Source organism: Epinephelus moara, chromosome 7, assembly GCF_006386435.1.
Source record: "Epinephelus moara isolate mb chromosome 7, YSFRI_EMoa_1.0, whole genome shotgun sequence".
In the NCBI taxonomy this organism is placed as follows: domain Eukaryota; kingdom Metazoa; phylum Chordata; class Actinopteri; order Perciformes; family Serranidae; genus Epinephelus; species Epinephelus moara.
Genome location: NC_065512.1, coordinates 33,986,632 through 34,008,850, shown reverse-complemented (window position 1 = coordinate 34,008,850; position 22,219 = coordinate 33,986,632). Strand labels below are relative to the sequence as shown.

The window sequence follows — 22,219 nt, the reverse complement described above, 5'->3', positions numbered from 1 at the left end:
CTGAGGTTTAGGTTTAATTTTCTGCTTCCAGGGCCCCACTGGTTTCCCTGGATCTGCAGGACGAGTCGGCCCACCAGGCCCAACTGTAAGTATGGCCCTGAGTTTGTATCCAAACAAAGTTAGGGTAACATATTTATCATATCAGTTTAAAACTGTATACATCTTTATTATCTAAAATCAGAACATGATAGAAGGAACAGTGAAGATGACACTTGTACTTGTTGAGTTGTTTTACCTTTGCTCACTGCAATGAGACTGTTTGTGAGGAAGACCTTCAATTGACACACTTAAAACCTTTATAGTAAACCGCTTAATATGTAGATGAGTATTTGAGTTGAAAGTAAGACAAAGTCACAAAGACTCTTAAATGAAGTAGGACAGTATGTTTTACGACCTACTTTGTTAAAAACACACAGAGATCTCTATGCTATACAACTGCATGCACCTATCTCATCACCACTTTGATTCCTACCAGGGTCCAGTTGGAGAACCAGGACCTCTTGGACCTCCTGGAAAAGAGGGTCCTGGTGGTCTTCGTGGAGACCACGGAGCCCCTGGAAGACAAGGAGAGCGAGGACCAGCAGGACCACCTGGCAGCCCTGGAGACAAAGGGGACTCCGGAGAAGACGGACCCACGGTAAACTGATGTCATTGTTATGATATTGCATTTTAACTGGCAGTTTCAATCAATTGTTAATATGTCTGCTTCTAAATATCAGGGTCTGCTGCATCTTCTTTTGTAAAAGTGCAGTCGGTCATTTATAGTAACAGTATTTGAAATGATCAAACCCACACATTACTTTGTAGCTGTATAAAAGTTTTAATGAAAACAAGGAGAAAGTGCTTCAGTTAAACTTATATTGCTTTTTATTGTTCCCAGCACACTTTTAATTTGTAGGTGCCTCATAACTGGGGTTTATTGACTCCTCTTAAAAACAAATTGGTTTGAAATAAGCTGTGAGCTTCTTGGCTTGTGTGGTGCTATTGTCAAACACACATATTACATCAAGTTTGGATACACAGGGACCTCTGCCAGTGTTTCATCTAAATTTTCTGTGGGGTGTTATGTGCTCCAGGGTCCTGATGGTCCTCCAGGCCCAGCTGGAACTACAGGACAGAGAGGCATTGTTGGACTTCCTGGTCAGAGAGGAGAGCGCGGCATGCCAGGCCTTCCAGGACCTGCGGTCTGTATTCTGCACATGCGTGTTTTTCTTCATGCCATAGTTTAAACGTGAATCATATTAATCCTGTAACTTCTACTTTATTTAGTATGTCATATTTCAGTGCTTCATCTGGTGTGTGGAATGGTCCTTTTAGTGCTACACTGTGAGTTGCCCCTTTTCTTTTTTTTAGGGTCCACCAGGAAAACAGGGATCCACAGGATCAGCTGGCGATAAAGGCCCCCCAGGTCCAGTTGGTGTCCCTGGTGCTAACGGACCTCGTGGTGATCCTGGTCCTGATGTGAGTACAACTTGTTGTGGTTCTCAAATGATGTCCGTCACAAAGTGTGTCCGTCATGTTAACAGTTGCCCTAATGTTTCCTGTCTGGTCCTCAGGGCCCTGCAGGATCTGACGGCCCCCCAGGCAAAGATGGCCTTCTTGGACAAAGAGTAAGAGACAAAGAGATTGAAAATATACCCTGTGTGTTGTTTTACATATCGCATAGTGACTGACATGTGTTACTTTCCAGGGAGACAGAGGAGATCCTGGTCCAGAAGGTTTGATTGGTCCTCTGGGACATCCTGGCACTCCAGGTCCTGTTGGTGCACCGGGTGATGCTGGAAGGAGAGGAGAGGCTGTAAGTGTCTCCTAGAATCTGTGTGTTAGGATGTCTGTCAGTTCATCAGGAAACAAGCCTGTGATAACAGATTTACACATGATTACATTCTGGGGGTGGATCTGATGTAAGCCCTGAGGGCACGTTGGAACGTGTATGAACTTCATACTAAGTGATAGGAATGATGTGTTTGGATATAATAAGCAAGCAAGAGTTTTTCAGTGCTGGCAGAGGGCTGCGTTCCCTGAGGGACTCCTAATGATTTGACTCATTTGCAGGGCTCAAGAGGACCTGTTGGTCCACCTGGCTCGGCTGGAAAGAGAGGATTAGTGGTGAGTGTCAAACTAAGAACATCTTGTCCTTATACAGTACATTAACATGTGCTAGATGCATTGTAGATTTTTGTAAATGATAAATTTACATGAACATGACAGCTGATATAAGCCCAGAAACACCATGAAAATGTCCCCAGTTCAAAACAATCTTTGTGAAACGTGTTAAATCTTTCTAATTCAGGGACCCCAAGGACCAAGAGGAGATAAGGGTGACCTGGGAGATCACGGAGAGAGAGGGCAGAAGGGACATCGAGGCTTTACTGGTTTGCAGGGTCTTCCTGGACCTCCAGTAAGTTAAAATCCTGACACACCTCACTGTGGATTCTTCTCTGTACTCATCACCCACCTTGTGTGCACACTTTCTCTCCACTGTTCACATTGACTTTTGCCATCTGTGTTCTAAAACACAAATGTGGTGGGGCAGTGATTAAAAGTTCAAATGCATTCAGCTAACTTTTAATGGCTTCCAGAGCTTCCAACACAAGTGCAGGCACTGGGTGATTCCACCTGAGAGTCCTCTGTTGACACTGCAGTTCAGGAGAGGCTCCAAAACCTTCAACATAGTCACCCTTTCTTTTTTATAGTACTGACAGTAAAGACAGTTTAGAAGCACAAATCTCATGTCTGACTGAGGACATGACTGCAGTCATCCCAGGGTTGGATTTATCAAAGTGTTTTGATCTGAGGTGTTTGACCATGGAGAATGTTAAAGCAGGTGTGATGTGGATAGCAATCTAAAGCCTAATATAAATGTCAGACAATTGATAGAGCAGTAAACAGACTGCCTATTGTTTTGTTTTGTCATCATAAATGACTGCAGGGGGTGAGTTTATTTATTTTTTTATTTGCTGTTTGGAGTCATTTCTCATTTTTAAAGTCCCCTTAAATTAGCCCCTGAATTTAAACCCTAAGTATTTTTGTTTAAAATAAAATATTCCGGACTAAATAACAATTAAACTCAAAGTTAAAGGAGCAGTGTGTAGGATTCAGTGGTATCTAGCGGTGAGGATTGCAGTTTGCAACAAGCTGAAACTTTTCCAATGTGCCAAGCATGAACTCCCAGTTAGCATTCCTTCAGTCAATACGTTTACATGCACGCAGTAGTCGAGCTAAGCTCATAGCTCGGCTAATCAGTCAAGTCGGACTTCTCGTCTTGTCTCAGTATGAATGCAGAAGAGAAAATCTAATTTCTGACCAAGTACGTCTGACTCCGCCTTTTCATTTTTAATATAGTGCGTATTGAACTAGTTCCAGCTCTTGTTCAGAAACTTTTTAAAATAAATCCACGTTTCGCGTTTTCCTACCATCCATAAACTTCAAAATGTTTAGCTCCTTTAGCTGTCGGAGCATGAATGTAGTTTCCTCATCCGCCCAGAAGTGCGTCCTCTACTTCTCGGTCGCCATGGTGTTTGTTTGTTTTTCCAGGAGTTACTGCACTGCTGCTACGTCATCTCCTTCTTCTTCCGGGTGAGAGCCCACGAAAGAAAAAGTGGTGCACGCGCAGAACACAGAGTCCGACTCCAGTCAGTCTAAGTGGATACATGCAGCAATAGTTCGATTTTCAATCGAATAATCTAGGTGTGTTAGTCGAGCTACAGACAGTCCAATTTCAGTCGGATTAAGCTCTTTACATGCATTGAAATGTCCGGTTTCAGTCAGACTAAGCCAATAATTCGATTTTCTCAAGCTGCGTGTAAACATACTGAGTGTTCATTGTTCAGGAGGTTTTTACTTGGAGCTAAATTATCCTCAGAGGTCTCAGACCTGGGGTGTTTACAAGTGGCAAAACACTGAATAAAGCAGTTTCACGTTACAAATCAGTGTTTCTCCTATGCTGCTCGGCTTGCCAGACCAGCGTCTGCTAATATGTGCTTACCTTTTTCTCTATTAACTTAAGACTCAGATGTTCAGGAGGTTTTTACCAGTAGCCGAATTATTGGCAGAGGTCTCTTCCACTCCAGAACAAATGGACCCAGTGATTTAAACCAGTAAAAACACTAAGTAAAGCAGTTTCACATTAAAAATTGGTGTTATTCCGATACTGTACGGTTCATTGTGGAGGGCGTGCTAACTACAGTAGCTGATGCAAGAACGCGAATGGCCCCACCAGCACTTAAAATCCTTATTGGTGCAGAACCTGACTTAGAAAACTGGTCATAATATTGTTGATTGCCTGAAGAGTTTTAAACACACTTTTCTGAAGCATACATTTTCTGCAAACTACAACATGGGTGTTCACCTGTTTCCAAAACTGAACCTTTTGTTTCTCAAATGCATCAGAATGTACAAAAACTATATTATACACTGTATGATCTTGAATAGTAATATAAGCAGAAAACAGATTTTGTTGTATTTAGATTCAGAGTACTCTCCTTTTGTATGGTGCTGTTACAAACTTGGGACTTCTCCTGCTTGAGTATCATCCAACGGGTCATAGTCATCATGTGCAGGTCCACCTGTGCATTGTGTGATATCTAGGTAAACTTTTAAATCTAATGTGTGTAAATTCTATGCATGAAGAGACTAATGAATATTGACCTCTTTCCTTTAGGGTACAACAGGTGAGCAGGGAGCTCCAGGAATTGTTGGACCAAGTGGACCGAGGGTAAATGCTACACTTCCATCTGCTTTTTCCTTTGTCATACTGCTTTTTCTGTGATAATATAACAAGTTCGACATGGAGCAAACAGAATATATATTTCAGTTTTATTCCAGCTGTCATATTTGAATCAGACTCCTTATTTTAAGACTAAAGACTAACAGTGTTTAATATGAATATGATTCAGGGGCCTCCTGGACCTATTGGGCCTCCTGGAAAGGAAGGATACATTGGACAGCCTGGGCCGATGGGACCTCCTGGAACTCGTGGAATCAGTGGAGAAATTGGACCAGAGGTATTTACTCATTATACAGAGTTGAGTTGTAAGTTAGTTGAACTTGTAAAGAGATTGCAGCAAATGTAGTTTATAAGCAGCCAGTTGTAGAGTCAGCTGTTAGGTAGGATCAGACTGTCATTAAAGTGTTGAACATCTTTTCAACAGATGTTCAGTAGGTAGGGAATAATAAGAGTCTTATTATTGTGTGTACGGAGTTCTGAGCAGTAAATAAAGACTATATATATGATTCTAAATAAAACATTCTACTACTCCTAAATCCACAGGGCCCTCCAGGAGAACCTGGACCCCCAGGCCCCCCTGGTCCCCCAGGACCTCCCATGGCTGCTGTGGATGACCTCTTTGACGGCCCTCTGGATTATGACTCCGGCCCCCCTCCTCCTCCTGAGTTCAGTGAGGATGAGGCTCTGCCCAACAGCAACTCCTCCACCATAGTGCCTGTGGACCCCGGCGTTCAGGCCACCCTGAAGGCCCTCAGCAGCCAGATCGATAGCATGAAGAGCCCTGACGGTAGCAGGAAGCATCCTGCCAGGACCTGCGATGACCTTAAGAGATGCTACCCAATGAAGAAGAGTGGTGAGTGTCAGTGAAAAGTCACTGAGTGAGAGGAGTGTTTGGGAAGATTTTACACTAAGGTAATAAGTGACAGGAAATCTATATTCTACACTTACTATGTACAAAACAGAACTGAAATACAGTCCTTTGTCTTCTAGTTTATTACACTCTTCAGTGTTGTTTTGACTTTAACATGATAAATGTAGAAATACTGTCGGGACATGATGCCTCTAAACCTGCTTGTTTGCAATACAGCTGACTTATTTTACCATCACAGTCTTTGCAGCTGTAGAATAAATCAGCAATGTGGTCAAAAGCCACATGTCCATAATTCCTGCTCATTCTGTTGCGTAGGTGAGTACTGGGTGGATCCAAACCAAGGCAGTGTGGAGGATGCCATCAAAGTGCACTGCAACATGGACACCGGAGAGACCTGCATCTCTGCCAACCCATCCAGCATACCTCGTAAAGTGTGGTGGAGCTCTTCCAGGAACAAACCTGTTTGGTTCGGAGCTGACATCAACAGTGGAACACATGTGAGCAGTTACATTTTGATGATGGGAGAGAGAGGGAAGCAGGGCTTTGTACAGGGAAGACTTTATAGGAAAAAAAATTGTAAAAAAAAAAAAACATCAATCAACCATGTTTGGGGGCAACAACCAGTGAAACTCATGTTGTAATTTTTATTAGTTCAACTCGGCTTACTGGTGGATTTCTGTGAGGCTCTGTATTGATCACTGTATTTCTTTCTCTAGTTCACGTATGGCAACAAGGATCAGCCGATAAACTCCGTCACAGTTCAGATGACATTCATCCGCCTGCTCTCCAAAGAAGCATCTCAGACCATCACCTACCACTGCAAGAACTCTGTGGGCTACAAGGACGAGAAGGCGGGCAACTTTAAGAAAGCTGTCATCCTCAAGGGCTCCAATGATCTGGAGCTCAAAGCAGAGGGAAACAACCGCTTCAGATACACAGTGGTGGAGGACACCTGCTCAGTAAGTTCACACATTTCAACAGTGGCTGTTTAGTCAACGTGAACTCTAGCAAAGGACACTGTAAAGCAAACGTTGCATCTCTTCATCGGTTTGTTCCTCCCCAGTTTAGTAACTGTTTTGGTTCACTCTCATTGTTCTCATTAGCATTGTATCCAGTCACAGCAGTTCGCTGTTCTTAGCAAAAGATCTGATAAATACCAGAGGGCAGAAAGACAGATTTAGTGACCAGCTGGGAACAAGTTGCAGCATTCAGCAGCTACAGAGCCGGATATTTCCCCCAAGAGTGGGTGGAGACCAAAAACAGAGCTTTAATAAGACTAAATGTTGTACTTGCATTTTTTTATTATTATTTTTTTACATTGTTGTGCTGCCCCCTAGTGGCTGAAAATTGAAGCTAAGAATCTGTAAGCAGTATTAAATAGTGCATTTGCGGGGGACTCTTTACAGTCATAGATTATTACACATTTGGTGCTCCAGTGAGCATTTTGGCGACATGATGGTGTATGTGGCATTGAGTCAAAACAAACTACAGTGTGTTTGTGTTCATGATAACGATGGAAAATGTCATCCAGCGCCACAGTGTGTCTCAATGATGTGTTTTTAATAGTTTTTGGACAGCAGCGGAGCTCTGTGGCACAGAGGAATGAGATACATCAGATTGCTGCTACATAGGCAGTACTTGTTAGTTGGATTCATTAATGGTCGGTTTGGGTCTTTTATGTTATTTATGGACAATAAGAAAAATAGAAAACAAAGTTCAAACTTATTTGCACAGATGAAATAAATACAGTATGGCAGCACTGAGCTGCTCCTGAGCTTTAAAATACAGTTTAGCTTTTCACTATAGAGAACTATTAAGTTAATCACTGAACTTCTTTTTGTCAATCTTTTACAGCAAGCAAATGGCAACTGGGGCAAGACAGTGTTTGAGTACAGGACACAGAAAACAGCAAGACTTCCTATTGTGGATATGGCCCCTGTGGACATTGGTGGCGCAGATCAAGAGTTCGGCATCGACATCGGGCCAGTGTGCTTCTTGTAAAATCATCAACAGGGAAGCGTCGAGGAGAATCCTGAGACTATTGAACTGACAGCTGACACGATCAGCCACGTTGTACATACGAGTACTGAGGACTATTCTGGCCCTGTGGCAAGATATTTATTGTGCCTTTCGACCCAGTTCAAGACATCGAAGATTTGTAAGTTAGAATGAATGTTTGGAATTTGCTTTAAAAAGAAAATTGCTAAAAATCAGAATCATTCCTCTGTCTTCTTGTGTGTTTGACTCCAAACGTGATGATGATCTGAGGCCCACTATTGTGTAGTTTGATCCAAAGATATTACCCTCTAATTTTATTTCAGAAAACATTGCCAAAGATTTATGAATATGAAAGCTTTAAAATGGTAATTGTAACTGCTGTTAATAGGCCCAGAAAAATCCCACTGAAGCTACGTCAAATGTCCCTCCACTACTATTTTATACAGATTTGTCTATTCATTTTTTGTTTAAATTGTGTGCATATACAACAACATTGTGGTGCTATTGAGGAAACAAATACAGCTTGTGATGCATTCACAGGCGCAGGTATTTTCTCAAGACAGTTTTGATGAACAAATGTCTGTATCCAGTTATTTGAAACTCTGTACTGACCACGTAGAACATTAAAAGACACATTAAGACTGTCGATTCCTCAGTGTTAGCTACCTCGTCACCGAAACTGAGAAACGATGACAATACATGTAAATCTTTTTTTCACAGGTGCTGTTTTGTAAGTAGTGTGATCCTTGTGCACTTCTCCCGGCTGCGTGGTACAGGGCAGGGTGTGGGGGTACCAATAAAGATCTTTCTGTCAACGACGGAGAGACGAATGAGGTGTCGTGTGAGTGGTGTGTGGTGATTTGTAACATTTTTATTTTCCCTTCAGTTTCAATATCGTAAACGGTAGCACAGAATATTCTATTTTTTATGCATGTCAGTTCCCCCTTTTCAGTATCCTGGACTTTATATGCTCTTGAAATCCTTTTTATTATCAGTTTTATAGAATAAGGTGGCTGTGAGTGCCTGTTTGCTTTGTATTTCTTGCTATGCAACAAATTAAACAAACTGCTTGTTTATCCCCCCAAGCTCCTGTCATATTAATTCAGGTATAGTTAGGTCCTCTACGTTTGTCATTTTGCACACAAGCTCATTTTTAGACAAACTCTGTAGTTAAACAATGTATTTAACATAATGTTCACAGTTGTTTCTAATGTAAGCTGTTTGTTTTAATTTTTCATGAATGTGCCTTCAAGTAATTCTATTGTGACCATTTGGTTCGTATTTGAGTATATTTATTAGAGATTTGTAACTTTTGCGAGGCTAGACTGCCTGCTAACACCCCAGCGGCAGAGAGGAAGAGAACGAGGAGGAGGTGGAGGAGGAGGATGAGGAGGAAGGGGCTTTCCACACTGGAAGCAGATGCATTTCATCTTTGAAAATAAATATTGAAAATACTTCTCTCTGCCTGTTCTTGTTTTAGAAGAGTTCATTTGGTCCTTTAAAAACTTTGTATCATTACAGAATCGTTTCAGCCTCGAGGGGCTGTGAAATCCTGAGGCGAAAAACCTGAAAAATAGAGATGAAGGTAAAATGTGATGTTGGACCACAAAATGAACACAGATGTAAATGAAGAAGTAGGACAACGGCAGAGGGAACTGCTCCTGAGACTTACTCACTATTGCAAGTCACACAAGTATCTACAGCAAGACTCCAAATCTATAGCCATCAGACTGTATAAAATAATGGATGTAGACATCACTCACTGGTTTGGGGACTCCTAGTTTGAAGCCTTGAGTTTATCTTTTTGGTCGTCGCCATCTTGGATTTTTGGAGCCAGAATTGGACTGTGTTTGGACGAGAGGGTGGAGCTGTGGAGGAGCAAGGGGTGCATCTGACTCCAGACAGACACCCCCTTAATTATGCCTAACTTTAATCCTTGATAAAATGTAAACAGGTAAGTTATAAAAAAATGTTGAAATTAGCTATAGAGACCAAAACTGTTTTTGTACCAGGCTGTAAACGTGTAATTCTGCTGTAAAGTTGGGTATTTTAACATGGGGGTCTATGGGGATTGACTTGCTCTTTAAGGCAACCTCAAGTGGCCATTAGAGGAACTGCAGATTATGGCACTTCCACGTCAGCTTTGTTTTATTTTTTTTAGCCCTGGAGGTGCTGCTTGATAAACATGCTATGGACCTTTTCCACTGTGACTTTTCACTGCGCTGATTTGCCCTTCCATCATCAATTTAGACAAACCGTGCCACGCCAAGCCGTGCCAGAGATGGAACTTCTCCAGAGAAAGTCCAACTGTTGGGCTGCCTGCCCTCAAGCGGTTAGCGGTGACACTTCACTGACCACAGCCAACCTCTGACAGCCCTGCTTCTCCCCCTCAATCAAGCTGTGTGTGTTGCAACTCACCTCTGTCAGTGCAGGAGACCAGAGACAAAGACGTTTGTAGTAGTCTCTGTGTGTTCAGCTCTCAGTAGTTGCAGGTTCTGACTAAATCTCTAGCCCCTTTTGGATAGGAATTGTGCAAATTTGCAGGAAAGCCCATTCAGTTTTCTTTCAGCATTGGCAGTATAAAAACACAATTGGGGAGTGCGGCAAAATGCGCCAACCTACTTTTGTTTATACAAAATGCGCCCTTTTCGGGGCAATGGGGGCGTGGGCAAGTAACAAAACATGTAGCTCAGCATGTGACGTAAACAGTGACGTGGGAGGGAAGCCGCAGCTGGTCAGTCTTTCGGCGATTCTCTCGTAAATCGGCCCGTTCTTCACCATCCCTGTCATCTAATGGTTAATGGCCTCTTCGTTTGCGAGGGTAAGCAGGGCGTGCAATTCCTTGTCTCCCCAGTTGCTCATCTTTACAGTTTGCTACTAGCTGCTCGCTAATTCCTGCTATCAGCTGTTTCCTGTTTATCCACCGCCAGGGGGTCGCACATCAACAGCTCCTCCCACAAGTCATCATCAGCCCCTCCCGTGGCGGAAGGCCGCCTTGGTCTTTTTAAATTAAAACGGTTTCGCCAATATGACTACCCTACGAGGCAGAAAATTGGGCACCTCGGATCAACTCGCCAATCCGGCTCTGTGTGTCTAAACGCTCGCAGCTTGCCAGCAAAAGGCCCAACATTCGCCAAAAATCTGGCAGTGTAAAAGGGGCTTCTGTAGTTTGGAGTTTAGTTTCTCCCCTGCGTCCTGTTTTTACTTTAGATATCTGCTTCATTTCACTGTCATGTTCACTTTCAGCCATATTAGAAGTTCCAAGAAGTTGCTCCTTGAAAACTCAACATTTCCTTATTTTGCTGCCTCATAATAAAGGTTTAGCCATGGATCAGCCAACTACTTTTAAAGTCATCACTCAAGACAGTTAAAGACACACCGTCAAGCAGGTAGCCCTGTTGTAATGGAAATGCAAATCCCTGTCGTGCTGGGCTGACGGCCCAAAACAAACCAAGCCAAGCCAGCACATGACTGTCGAAAAGGGGTACTAGCATTGTGAGGTTGTGCTTACAGCAATGCTTTGAACTAATCATAATGTCAGCATGCTAACATGTTGTTTGTTAGGTAACATTTGCCCACGTAGCCATCTTAGTTTATTGATAGCTTGTAAACATTTGCTAATGAGCACTTAACAAAAGGTATTGGAGCACAGAAATTTCATTAATAGTGATGTTTACGATGGTCATCATCTTAATTAAGCATGTTAGCATGCTAACATTTTGTAATTTATCTGCAAACACAAAGTAGAACTGATACTGATGGGACTGTCATTAGTTTTGCACATATTTAGTCATTCACAGGGGACACAGAAAATATTCGACCTGTCCATGGCAAGTCAGGGGATATGACAATTCATCTTGTGGGGAACAGACATAAATGTTAAATTCCATAGCAATGCATCCAATAGTTGTCAAGATAAATGTATCATCCTCATGGCATCTATTTTACAGAAGGAAAGCTCTGACCTGCTGGTGGTGCCAGAGGAAAAATAATGGGATCACCAACTTCAAGTTGGGTTCATCATCTGGGAACTATGAATTTCGTGCGTCGTAAAGGTACAGTGTGTAGGATTGATGGGGATCTATCGGTAGTAATGGAACATAATATTCATGACTATGTTTACATTAGTGTATAATCACCTGAAACATATTGTTGTTTTTGTTAGCAGAGAATGAGCCCTTCATATCTACATAGAGAAAGGGTCCTCTTGCACGGAGCCCGCCATGCTGAACCGACGTTTTTCTACAGTAGCCCACAACAGACAAAACAAACACTGACTCCAGATGGGGCTTTTCACATTTTCCATTCCCTGAAGGCCACCATAGATCCCTCCACAGGCCTGGAAAGGGAGGGGTGAGGGGAGGGGGCTCAGTTGGTTGCAGTCTGCAGCCTTATCACCAGATGCCACTAAATCCATAGCACACACTGCTCCTTTTAGATATCTCAATCTTGGCCAAAGTGGTGGACGGATCGACCACATCACCATGCTGGCAAAATGTTTGAATGGAAGGAAAACATTTAAAACACAAAAATACACAACATCTAAATAAAGTCATACAAATAACATTAAATGATAGAATCAGTGAGCAGCATTTGTTTTTCCAGTAAGATTTTCTTTAATATCTGTAACAGCAAAGTCAATGCAACCAAAAGTAAAATAATGGAAGAGTTACTGTATATGGACAGAGGCTGTCCAAAAAAGTGCCTTCTGGTGCAAGAAAAGAGATTAAAAAGATGAAAAAGTAAAATATGACAAGTTAATACTGAAACGGCAACTCATACTTATGAAATGCAAACAAAAAATAAACAAAAACAATTCATGTCCAAAACAAAAGATGGAAAGGTCAGTAAGCCAAAAAAATATCAGACTGGATTATTAGCTACATAATGTGTGATTTAATGGTGTGTAAAGTAAGCTATGTGATGTTACGGGCAAGCTGGTAGTTTGCATTAACGATACAGATTCCATTTAATTTCTTTGCCAGCTTGTGTTTGGCATACAAACAGGAATGTGTTAACAATACAGAATTCAAATGGTGCATACACACAAACGGTCTCATATGAAAATTCTGCCACAGAGTGTACCATTGGACATATTCCGATATTTACATCTCTCATTGCCTGTGCAAGCAAAAGTACTCTCTTTTTTTTTTTTTTTTTACAAAAATAGTTCTTTTCTATAATGGATCTGAGTTTACCTTGAAATATCGAAAAACCAATCTAAATGCAAATGCATATAAACCTCAAGATGAAAACTGTGACATCTTGACTCAACCCTAGCAGTGGATTTTGGCACTTCTTCATACAAACGAGTTAAAAGTACGCAACAAAGAGCATCTTCTTGGCATCAGCAGCGGCTGTCGAGCGGGTCCAGAGAGAAGACGGTGCCCTCTAAGGTTAGTCCCATTTTGAACCCCTCCTGGAAGACAAGCCAGAGAACAGCTGTGACGCTCAGTGACCACGGACGCCGACACGCTCTCTGTGAGATTACATGTCCCAATTTAGTCAACAAACAGGAGGTTGGAGTCATGTTTAGATTAGGGCCAATGGGAGACAAGTTAATAAACCTCAGAGGGTGGAAGAAAATGAAATGCTAAACAAAACAGAGATTACAGCACTGTTGTTCCGTCATGCTTGGCCATGCGTTATGTACAAGACCATAAACTCAAGCAGAAACAAAAAGGCATGCAGCCAATGGGAGCAGCAGTGGTGAAACACTTTTTTTTAATCACAGGAAAAAGTCAAAAGCTTTTTTTTAAACTTTGCAAACTGAAAATGGTAAAATATACTTGTAACTGTTTTAATGTGCTCTTTATATCAATGCATTATTCTATATAAAACATGACATCTGTTCCAAAATCTATAGCACACTCCCGAGCAATTATTGGCAGAAAATCAACATCTTGGATGATAAAACGTGTTTGCTGGCAGTAATTAATAAGCCACAGTCTGAGACAAGAGCAGCTCATTAACTACAGAGCAAGAGAGCTGAGGAAACAAAGTGCTAATTAAAGACGATGGGGCCCGAGCACAATAAACTGAATCTCTATGGAGAGAACGATGAACATTTCAGGGAAGGTGGAAGAGGTAAATTAAATCACACAGTGTGTGAGAGCATGCAGCATCCTCCAAAGCATGCAAGACACAACCACAGGCACAGCACAGAAGCAGAGCAAGGAGTACCAACCATCTCTGACGCTACAAGTGGAAAGGCGATGCATTCAGAAAGAGGTAGAAATGGAAAGAAAAGGTTAAACAAAACTGAAGTGTCAGTGCAATACCGCCTCCTACTGGCAACACCCTGCTAAAACGTAAAGCAGATTTTTTTGCAAACAGATAAACAGAAGTTGCAGCTGACCTTTAGTTCCATAAATCATTATTTTCCAGTCATACTGTTATCCAAAACCTTCACACACAGAATGACTGCCTGCTGTCAATGTGGCATAAACTGTATTTGTAATGTACTTTTCTGATTTCATGCCAACTCAATTTGCGCAGTGGCTCTCAAAATTCATCTCATCTAAACTTTACAAGCACAAAAATGGCACACTCCCCAACACCACAGTAAACCAGGTTAACTGTTTTCAACCATAACCATACTGTGATATTAGCACATTGTAGAAAGGAATCAATCAATCTTTTATTAATAACTTCATGTAAGTTCTTTTAATTTAAGTCAACTTAAATGGGGTTTTTTTTCAGGCTGTTTTAGAACATGACATCATGTGACTTCAAATGATGAGTTAAATGAAGGTACTGATCACTTAACTCAGGCATGTCCAAAGGCTGGCGCGGGGCCAATCGTGGCCCCAGAGCTGATTATAGTTCACTTTGTGGCTTTTCTTCATTCACCTCACGCTGGCAGGACTGTCATACAGTTTGTTGACATGCACAAAGTGGGAGCTACGCAGGTGGAACTAATGTGTTTTCATAAACACTCAGTAAACAAGCAAAGGTATGATTACCAAACCATAGACACTTCCTGCTAGGTAGCAGACATGGCCACAGCAAAGAAGCGTTAAGTTGTCAGCAAGGGCTGCTGCTTTTAGGAGCGGTGGAAAGTTGAATACTTTTTTTCACTGAGAGATGAGACAGTTGTGTTTGTCCCATTTGTGTGTGATTTTTTCCAATAACCCATATGATGCGAGAAGCAGCTGGCCCCTAGGTATTTTCACATTATCTAATCTGGCCCCTATTCAAAAAAAGCTTGTACACCTCTGACTTTGTGAGATGGAGTTTCTAAAGAGGAGTTAAAACTCTTCAGCCATGCTTTATCTGTGTAGTTTGAAGAAAACAGACATGATGAAAACTTGCTGAGTTAAGTTTCTTCTCATAATGATGTAAACAATGCAAACCATGATGGGGGCTAGATCCAGTCTTTATCCTTATATATGATTTCACAAAGTTACTGAGAGTACACACATGTTGCCTTTGGATGAACTCTGGTACAAAGTGGCTCCAACAGCAGCAGCCAAAGCTATAAAGTCTTTATGTCCAGTGAAAAATGACTCTTAAAATGGAGAAAATGTAAATGGAAAACAGAACTGACCGTACTGTATTAGTGTGACTGAACAGGTGCTTATTAAACAACTAATTTTACTTTAAAAAAACAACTTTAGTGTAACTCAGTTAACTTTTGAAGGCAGCATGCGACTCTTGTTTTTCAGTTGGACTCATTTATAATGTTTTACAGCGTAACAAAGTGTGTCCAGTTTAAAGTTACTTCATAAAAATAATATTATCAACTGGAATTACAGCCTTGTGGTCATATCCCTCGGCTAACGAGTCAGTCAAGTTGCAGTTAAAGTTTACATCCATGTCTGTGACTGAGTCCTGAGTTATGATGCTGAATAATGGCCAGAAAAGTGTTTTTGTAGAAATCACGGTGTCACAGTGAAGTTGACCTTTGACCTTTTGGATATAAAATGTCATTACTTCATCATTTTGATCTATTAGACAATTGTGTAAAAAATTGTCATAATTAGTGTGCGAATTCTTGAGTTATGGTCAAAAAAACATGTTTTGTGAGGACACAGTGATCTTTGACTACCAAAACTGAATCAGTTCATCCTTGAGTCCAAGTGGATGTTTGCGCCAAATTTTAAGACATGCCCTTAAGATTCTTGAGATATCACATTCACAAGAATAACACAGATGCAAGGTCACAGTGACTTTGACCTTTGACCACCAAAATCTAAGTATATTGCAAAATCCAAGTGGACGTTTGTGCCTAATTTGAAGAAATTCCATCAAAGCTTTGAGATATTGCACTAACGAGAATGGGACTGATGTAAGTACGAACATACGTACATATGGGAGTACGGACAGCCCAAACACATAATGCCTCTGTCCACAACTATCACTGATATGGAGGTATAAAAACGTGACTTGCCTTCCTGCCTTATTATGTTAGTTTCCTTTGAGCTAATGAAGCCCAAGCTGCCAGAAGACAGAAAGCTTACACTCTTAGAGAACCTGAGAGCAAGGAGAAAACATTCGGTGTACTTTCTTGACTTTAATTTTGATGAATTTGCTCAATGCTGCATATTTTTGTGTGTCCAAATAGAAAGCCCTGAAAGTCTTGCTGGTGAACTCTTTGTTTGTTCTGACAGGATGATTTAGGTTATTCAATTTAAGTTCCTTCCTATGTTTTTCCTGCCCCCCTTGCAATGGCTCTGTGTTCCCCCGCTGAGAGCCGCCCCACAGTTTGAGAACCACTGAGCCACAGTGTCAGCAGTACATGTGATGCCTCTGCAGACAGCAATAAAATATCAACAAGCCCCTAATGAAATACCGCTGATTGACTTTTTATTCATTCTTGCAGACAGTGGGGGCTAATTATGTATATTTTGGAAGAAAAATTTCAGCTCAGCTGTTCATTTATTGCTCCACCAGCCCACAAACTCAGTTACCTATGATGTTCCACTGTAATATTATTCATTTTCACAGAAAACTGACATTTCACTCCACGAAACGCATCAAGGAACAAGAAATAAGTGATACACAAAAGACCTTCTATGAAAGCACTTCTAAATTAATGTGTAACTGGTTTCATATCCCTGATTCATCTAAATAAAGACGTCAGTCGTATTCAGCAGGATCTCATTCAGTTCTGACTGTGCTCAGCTTTTTTACAAAGACGAAAATGTAGAGTTAGGGACTCCCTTACATCAGCTTGTTTTACTGCTCTCTGAACAACAGTTTGTCAAACTTAATCTACTCTAACATTATTCATTTGAATAAGCGGGGCCTTGCTTGCAGTCCATAACAAGTCAATTAGGACCAAACTGTCTTGAAATGATTCAGCAGTAATGTCCACCACTGAGGCATCACTCATGATGCTCAAAGCCTCTGTCCATATAAACAAAGGAACGTTTAAATATTTAATGTGCCGATACTGATAATAAGACAGCGACCTCAGCTGACAATACTGTCTTCCAGAGACTGTACCTGGCTGGATTTTGACACTGGAATAAACACATTAAACTAGAAGACCTAAAGAATCCAGTGGTACCACACATGTCATGCTAGCTTGTTTGGTAGGGGTTAAATAACACTCCCAATTTAGACTACATTTTGGCATGAGAAAAAACTGACATGGCCATTTTCACAGGGGTCAGTTAACTTCTCACCTCAAGATATCTGAATGAAAATGGTTTCTATGGGTACCCATGAGTCTCCCCTTCACATTCTTCCCCACTTAATGCTGGTCCCATGCAGTTTTGGGGCAAAAACCACTCAGTTTTTCAAACGCAGTACAGCTGTGTTATTTTGGATAAGACTGGAAAGCTGAGACTCTTGTGGATTCACTGAGCCCAGTTTTATTCACGTGTGATGATGTTAGTCCTCAAAGTCGCCATTTCATTTTAGTGAGACTGTTTTTTTTAAATTTGACCTCACTGTATAGAATGACCTATAGTGACCTCTAGGATTATCACAGCCTCATGGAACTTTACAGCTACAAACCTACAGTGGACATATGGCTTTTATAGATATTCACAATAAGGGGATTTTTGAGCAGTTTCCAGAACAGAAGTGCTCGCCATGCAATCACTGAAAATTGCAATTCTTACAGAAATCTCCAAACGCCAAAAAGTTTTTAAGTTTTTCTAGTGTTCCTCGAGGCCTTGGTGTCTTAATGTCGTATTCTGGAAAATTTTTGACATTTATTATTGGTCAAAAATGCAAATGCAAAAATGGTATTAATCCAAATATTGCTGCAACAACTTATGAGATATAATAGAGCACTGGAATAGCATCATATTCCTTGTACTTTCATTCATAATGGTCTAATTCACTACAGACTACACTTTCAACTGGTTTGAATCGACGCCTAACCCAAACACGTTTATTACATATGTATGACTAGAAAAACTTGACGCACAGTGCTGAGCTGCATCTTTAATTAATCTTCAGGTTTGCTGGTTTCAGATGATGTATAACACTTCTATATGACCTCTCCTGCTGACCTGTTCTCGCCCCATAAAGATCCCCTGTCCCCCCTAAAAAAAAGGTAAAAATGGGTCTGTGGTGGACTTCAAAGGGTTAACCTGCCTTCCTGCACTTAAAACACTAATGTTCACTCACCTGCATCTCATCCAGCTTTGACTGAATATCTGGCGGGAAATCAGCTGACCCACAGGTGAACGGATCAAACGGCTCAGCCCCAAACAGGTCTTTCCCTACAAATGCAGACAGCAGATAAACATCATACAGAAAGAAAAGGAACAACAGCTTCAACAGACAGTCCAGGTATGTTTCCCAGGTATTATGCTACAGATATTTAAAGTGTATTATTAAAAGCCCTAATCTTTCAATTTTGCAGAATCAATCTTTCAGGAGCCAGACAAATAATGAAAACCTGTAAATCATACGATCAGAGAGTGACAAAGTAACTACTCACTTATGTCTGGTGGTAATGTGGTTGGTGGTGGTGGTGGGCAGCCATTACTGGCCAGTGTGGGCACCAGCGGTGTCACAGGTGAGAAGGGAACCATGTCGAAAACATCTGTGGACTGTGGTTTCATGGAGATGCTCCCTGCCTGTATATAAAGTCAGGGAGATGGTTAAGCCGAGGTCAGGCTTGTGTGAGCTTGCTCACTGTCGAACTACTCAGCTAGTTTTATACAAAAGCAATAGAAGAATCAAAGAAAGCAGAAGCAGGAGACACTGAGGCCTCAGGGTTAGCAACAGAGCAGACAGAAAGAAAAAGCATAGGGTGTTTACGCGAGGCCGCGGGATGCTGCATCCCTCAGTAGGCTTAGGAGGAAGTAGAGCAGGTTTGGCAGGAGGAGGAGTTAGTAACCCGCTGGACAAGTTGGACTCCGGCGAACTCATAGGAGTGAGTGTGACAGAGGAGATCTCCAGACAGGAGAGCGACTTGATGCTGTGACACCAGAAGAGAGCGGAGGGCCTCTGCAGCATGTACGCTTCATTAGCTGCGTTTATGTGCAGCGGCTGACAAAAGATGGCAGACAGACAATGAGCAGAGAGGGACAATATTATTCAGTCTCATAGAGTGAGAGAGGTGTGGGTAATTGCGTTCGCAGGAGGCTGTCAAAAGTACTGGCATTTGGCCTAATTACATGGTGAATGTATCACATTCCTCATCAGACCAATCAGGTGTGTAATTGCTTTGCCTCAGACACAGCTTAGACCCCCACAGTCTCCCTCCAGATAGCTGTGGTCATTCCAAACCTGAGTTTGAGGCAGTGCATTTAATTACAGCAGCAGTATCTGCAAACCCAGCTGCCTCGAAGAACACTTTTAATACTTGCATGCTTAAATTTGATAAACGTCCTTAATTAAAAGATGGTCGTGGTTGTGTACTTTTGGCTGATGTGGAACATTTGAATCTCAAATGATTTGAGAGTCACATTACAGTGATAAGTGTCAGTTTGTCTGCAGATGCTGCAGTTAATGTGAGACTATGTGGCATTAGAAATTTGAAATAACCCAATATTTATCTTAGAAATAACTATATTCATAAGTAATTGCTTAGTTCAGTCCACTCAGCCGTTTTGCTGCTACAGCCTCACTTGGTCTGATACGATTAGTAGCTCATGGTGGCTAATGTTAGCTGATGTTTAGGTAAATATTGTAGCAGACTCAGCTTGCTGACTTCATGACTCTACTCTACTTGTGTTACTGTTACATTAAGCATGTCACACTTTCATCTAACTGTGGCCACAGAGGCTGCTGTTAAGACGTTACCGAGACTTGCTTTGATATCTTAATATGTAGTGTTGGTGCAGTTTGTCCTTACTGGTGGCACGTGAGCGATCATCAGCTGCTCTTCAAGATCTTGAAGTTGTTGCTTCAGCTCAGAGTTTTCTGTTTCCAGTTCTTGAATCTGCATGAAAACAAAAGCAGTTCAGTCTTTTTAGAAGCCAGAGTACATTAACTTAAGTGTAGTATGGGGTCTGATATTGAAACATCAACTATAAATATCCAATTTAACTGCAGAGTTTTGAAGACATTCTCATATATATCTTATGAATTAGGTTAGGGTGGGCAACATCGCTGCATGATACTGTATACTGTCACAGTTCTGGGAAAACCCATAATGTCTAATAAAACAGGCCTGTTTTCAGCTTTGTGGTTATGCATTTAATCTAATGGGTTATTAATTTTTTTTTCCTAACCCCACAAAATGAACACTTAATTCTCATGCAGCTTCTTCAAATTAAATATAACCACATAAAAATATGTGGTTGCAGATAGGAATTTCGGCTTTTTATAGAATGAAATACTGAAACAAATCTTCCCATTGATCCTGACATATTAAAGACAGAGATGGTATAAACAGTCTGACAGTTGAAAAATTACCTTGTCTCATCATATATATTCATCGTCAACCCTTCATAAAAAATTCAGTTTAAGAAATAAAACCCAACTCAGGGGCCATTTATCAGCTTTTCTAAGGTTCTTATTCACATTTGTTAGGACATGTTGGAAGTCTTAAGTGTCATGGATGAAACCATAACAACTACTGAGCTCACACATTGATTGTTCCATCCCCACGACAACTGAGCAATGCTCCTTATCCACAGACAAAGAGACAGTGTGTGAGACAGTTGAAAGCTTCATAAATCCAAGTAAGTGAACCTTTGGTTGAGATTGTTTTGTCAAAGTACTATTTCCAAGGACAACAATGAACTTTGTTTAAATACCAAGTTGTTAAGGGGGAACTATGCCTATTTTCAAAATGTATACATGTTGTTCATATAGTATGATAGTCCAAAAACTGACTCCCTCCCAAATCCCAAAGCTAGAGTGTTGAAACTCAAATTTGTGAGGTCATAGGGTAATAGGTCTGAAGCTGCTCCACAGACAATGAATTGGGGAAGATGTTTTGACATCCTACACGCGGACATTTTTACAACAGTTTTCAACACCACAAAAGAATAAAACTCATTAGGGTATGAAAAAAAGAAAACAAAAATTGTGTGGGTCCACAGAAACAGGCTCCCATTCATTGTCTTTGGAGCAGCTCCAGACTTTATACCCTAAAGGCCAAAACACACTTTTATTTTTAAAGTACCACCCAACAGCTAGATGCGCATTGCCACTCCTGGACACACTGTTCCGCGGCACTTCATGCCACTGTGCTATTTCCAGCCTCCTGGAGCAGCTCCCTTTCTCTGCTCCAATGGCAGCTCAACCTCTCTCCTCACCATGGATATATAGAACTCTGTAGCTGTTGCTGTGACTCTTGAGTGACAAAGAATGGATGAGGAGAGACTTGTTAAGGTTGAGAAATACCCCCAGCTAAACGACTCATAATCCCGTCATTATAAAGACAGTGACCAAAAAGAAAATGCCTGGCGAGTCATAACTCTGGAGAACGGCTCTTCAGGCAAGAAATCAACTTTAATTAGTGGGTGTCCACGCATGATTTTCAGCTCATACAGAGGTGGAAGAGGTTACGATCTTTCAGTAACAGTAGTAACAACATTGTGTGGTTGTCTGTTAACAAGCTGTAGTGCGACGTGTGTGTGCTATGGGTGGCCCGCGTGTTACTTGACACGCTGCACCGCAGCGGCACTGGTGTGTTTTCAGCTTAAGACATCACAAGTTTAAGGCCATGTTTACACGAAAACGATCCACTGAAAACAGAACTGTTTCTCATTTTCATTTTGAAAAAAGTTCTGCGTTTAGATGACAACGTTTTGATAACAATCGCTGTGCACACAGATCTGCAAAAATGACCAAAAACACTGCAGTATACAGGCCAGGCCAGTAGTTGGCGGTGTGACGCTTACGCTTCCTTCTACGGAGTGGCGATGTATAAACAAACAAAATGGCAACCGCACAAACGTTTGTCTGGACGGACGATGAGGTGGAGTTGCTACAGTAAAACTACACTATGAGCTCAGGAGTCCGCCATTGTTGTTGTGATGGTTGACTTTCTTGCGCATGCCTAGTGACTGGAAGCGTAATGCGCATGTGCGGAAAGTCTCCGTTTTCAGAGGAAATGCATATTGCAAGTTCACATGACAACAATGATGGTGCCGTTTCCAAAAAATTGCATTCTGGAACCCATATTCAAAACGTTGCGTATTCAGGCACCCAAAACGCCACTGTCGTGTGAACGATCGGCCAAAACGCAACTAAAGTTT

The 22,219-nt window shown here is 41.4% G+C and overlaps 2 protein-coding genes across 9 annotated transcripts in view; one reads left to right on the top strand and one right to left on the bottom strand.

The window, feature by feature from the left end:
* Positions 1 to 8,683, top strand: part of col5a2a (collagen, type V, alpha 2a) — a 47,556-nt gene extending 38,873 nt beyond the window's left edge. Inside the window, exons 41-54 of the mRNA XM_050049572.1 lie at positions 32 to 85; positions 476 to 637; positions 1,077 to 1,184; positions 1,354 to 1,461; positions 1,557 to 1,610; positions 1,691 to 1,798; positions 2,056 to 2,109; positions 2,294 to 2,401; positions 4,664 to 4,717; positions 4,899 to 5,006; positions 5,273 to 5,582; positions 5,916 to 6,097; positions 6,317 to 6,559; positions 7,455 to 8,683. Coding sequence (XP_049905529.1) covers positions 32 to 85; positions 476 to 637; positions 1,077 to 1,184; positions 1,354 to 1,461; positions 1,557 to 1,610; positions 1,691 to 1,798; positions 2,056 to 2,109; positions 2,294 to 2,401; positions 4,664 to 4,717; positions 4,899 to 5,006; positions 5,273 to 5,582; positions 5,916 to 6,097; positions 6,317 to 6,559; positions 7,455 to 7,601 — 1,800 coding nt within the window. The 3' untranslated portion in view covers positions 7,602 to 8,683. The remainder of the gene's footprint in view (positions 1 to 31; positions 86 to 475; positions 638 to 1,076; positions 1,185 to 1,353; positions 1,462 to 1,556; positions 1,611 to 1,690; positions 1,799 to 2,055; positions 2,110 to 2,293; positions 2,402 to 4,663; positions 4,718 to 4,898; positions 5,007 to 5,272; positions 5,583 to 5,915; positions 6,098 to 6,316; positions 6,560 to 7,454) is intronic.
* Positions 8,684 to 12,737: 4,054 nt separating this feature from the next.
* Positions 12,738 to 22,219, bottom strand: part of gulp1a (GULP PTB domain containing engulfment adaptor 1a) — a 124,553-nt gene continuing 115,071 nt past the window's right edge. For 7 of the 8 annotated variants that reach the window (XM_050049604.1, XM_050049610.1, XM_050049606.1 and 4 more), the window contains 5 exons: positions 19,864 to 19,950; positions 18,825 to 19,055; positions 18,502 to 18,640; positions 18,186 to 18,280; positions 12,738 to 13,017 (listed from right to left, as the gene is read on the bottom strand). In XM_050049604.1, coding sequence (XP_049905561.1) covers positions 12,946 to 13,017; positions 18,186 to 18,280; positions 18,502 to 18,640; positions 18,825 to 19,055; positions 19,864 to 19,950 — 624 coding nt within the window. In that variant the 3' untranslated portion in view covers positions 12,738 to 12,945. The remainder of the gene's footprint in view (positions 13,018 to 18,185; positions 18,281 to 18,501; positions 18,641 to 18,824; positions 19,056 to 19,863; positions 19,951 to 22,219) is intronic. The other variant, XM_050049612.1, reaches the window with a different exon arrangement.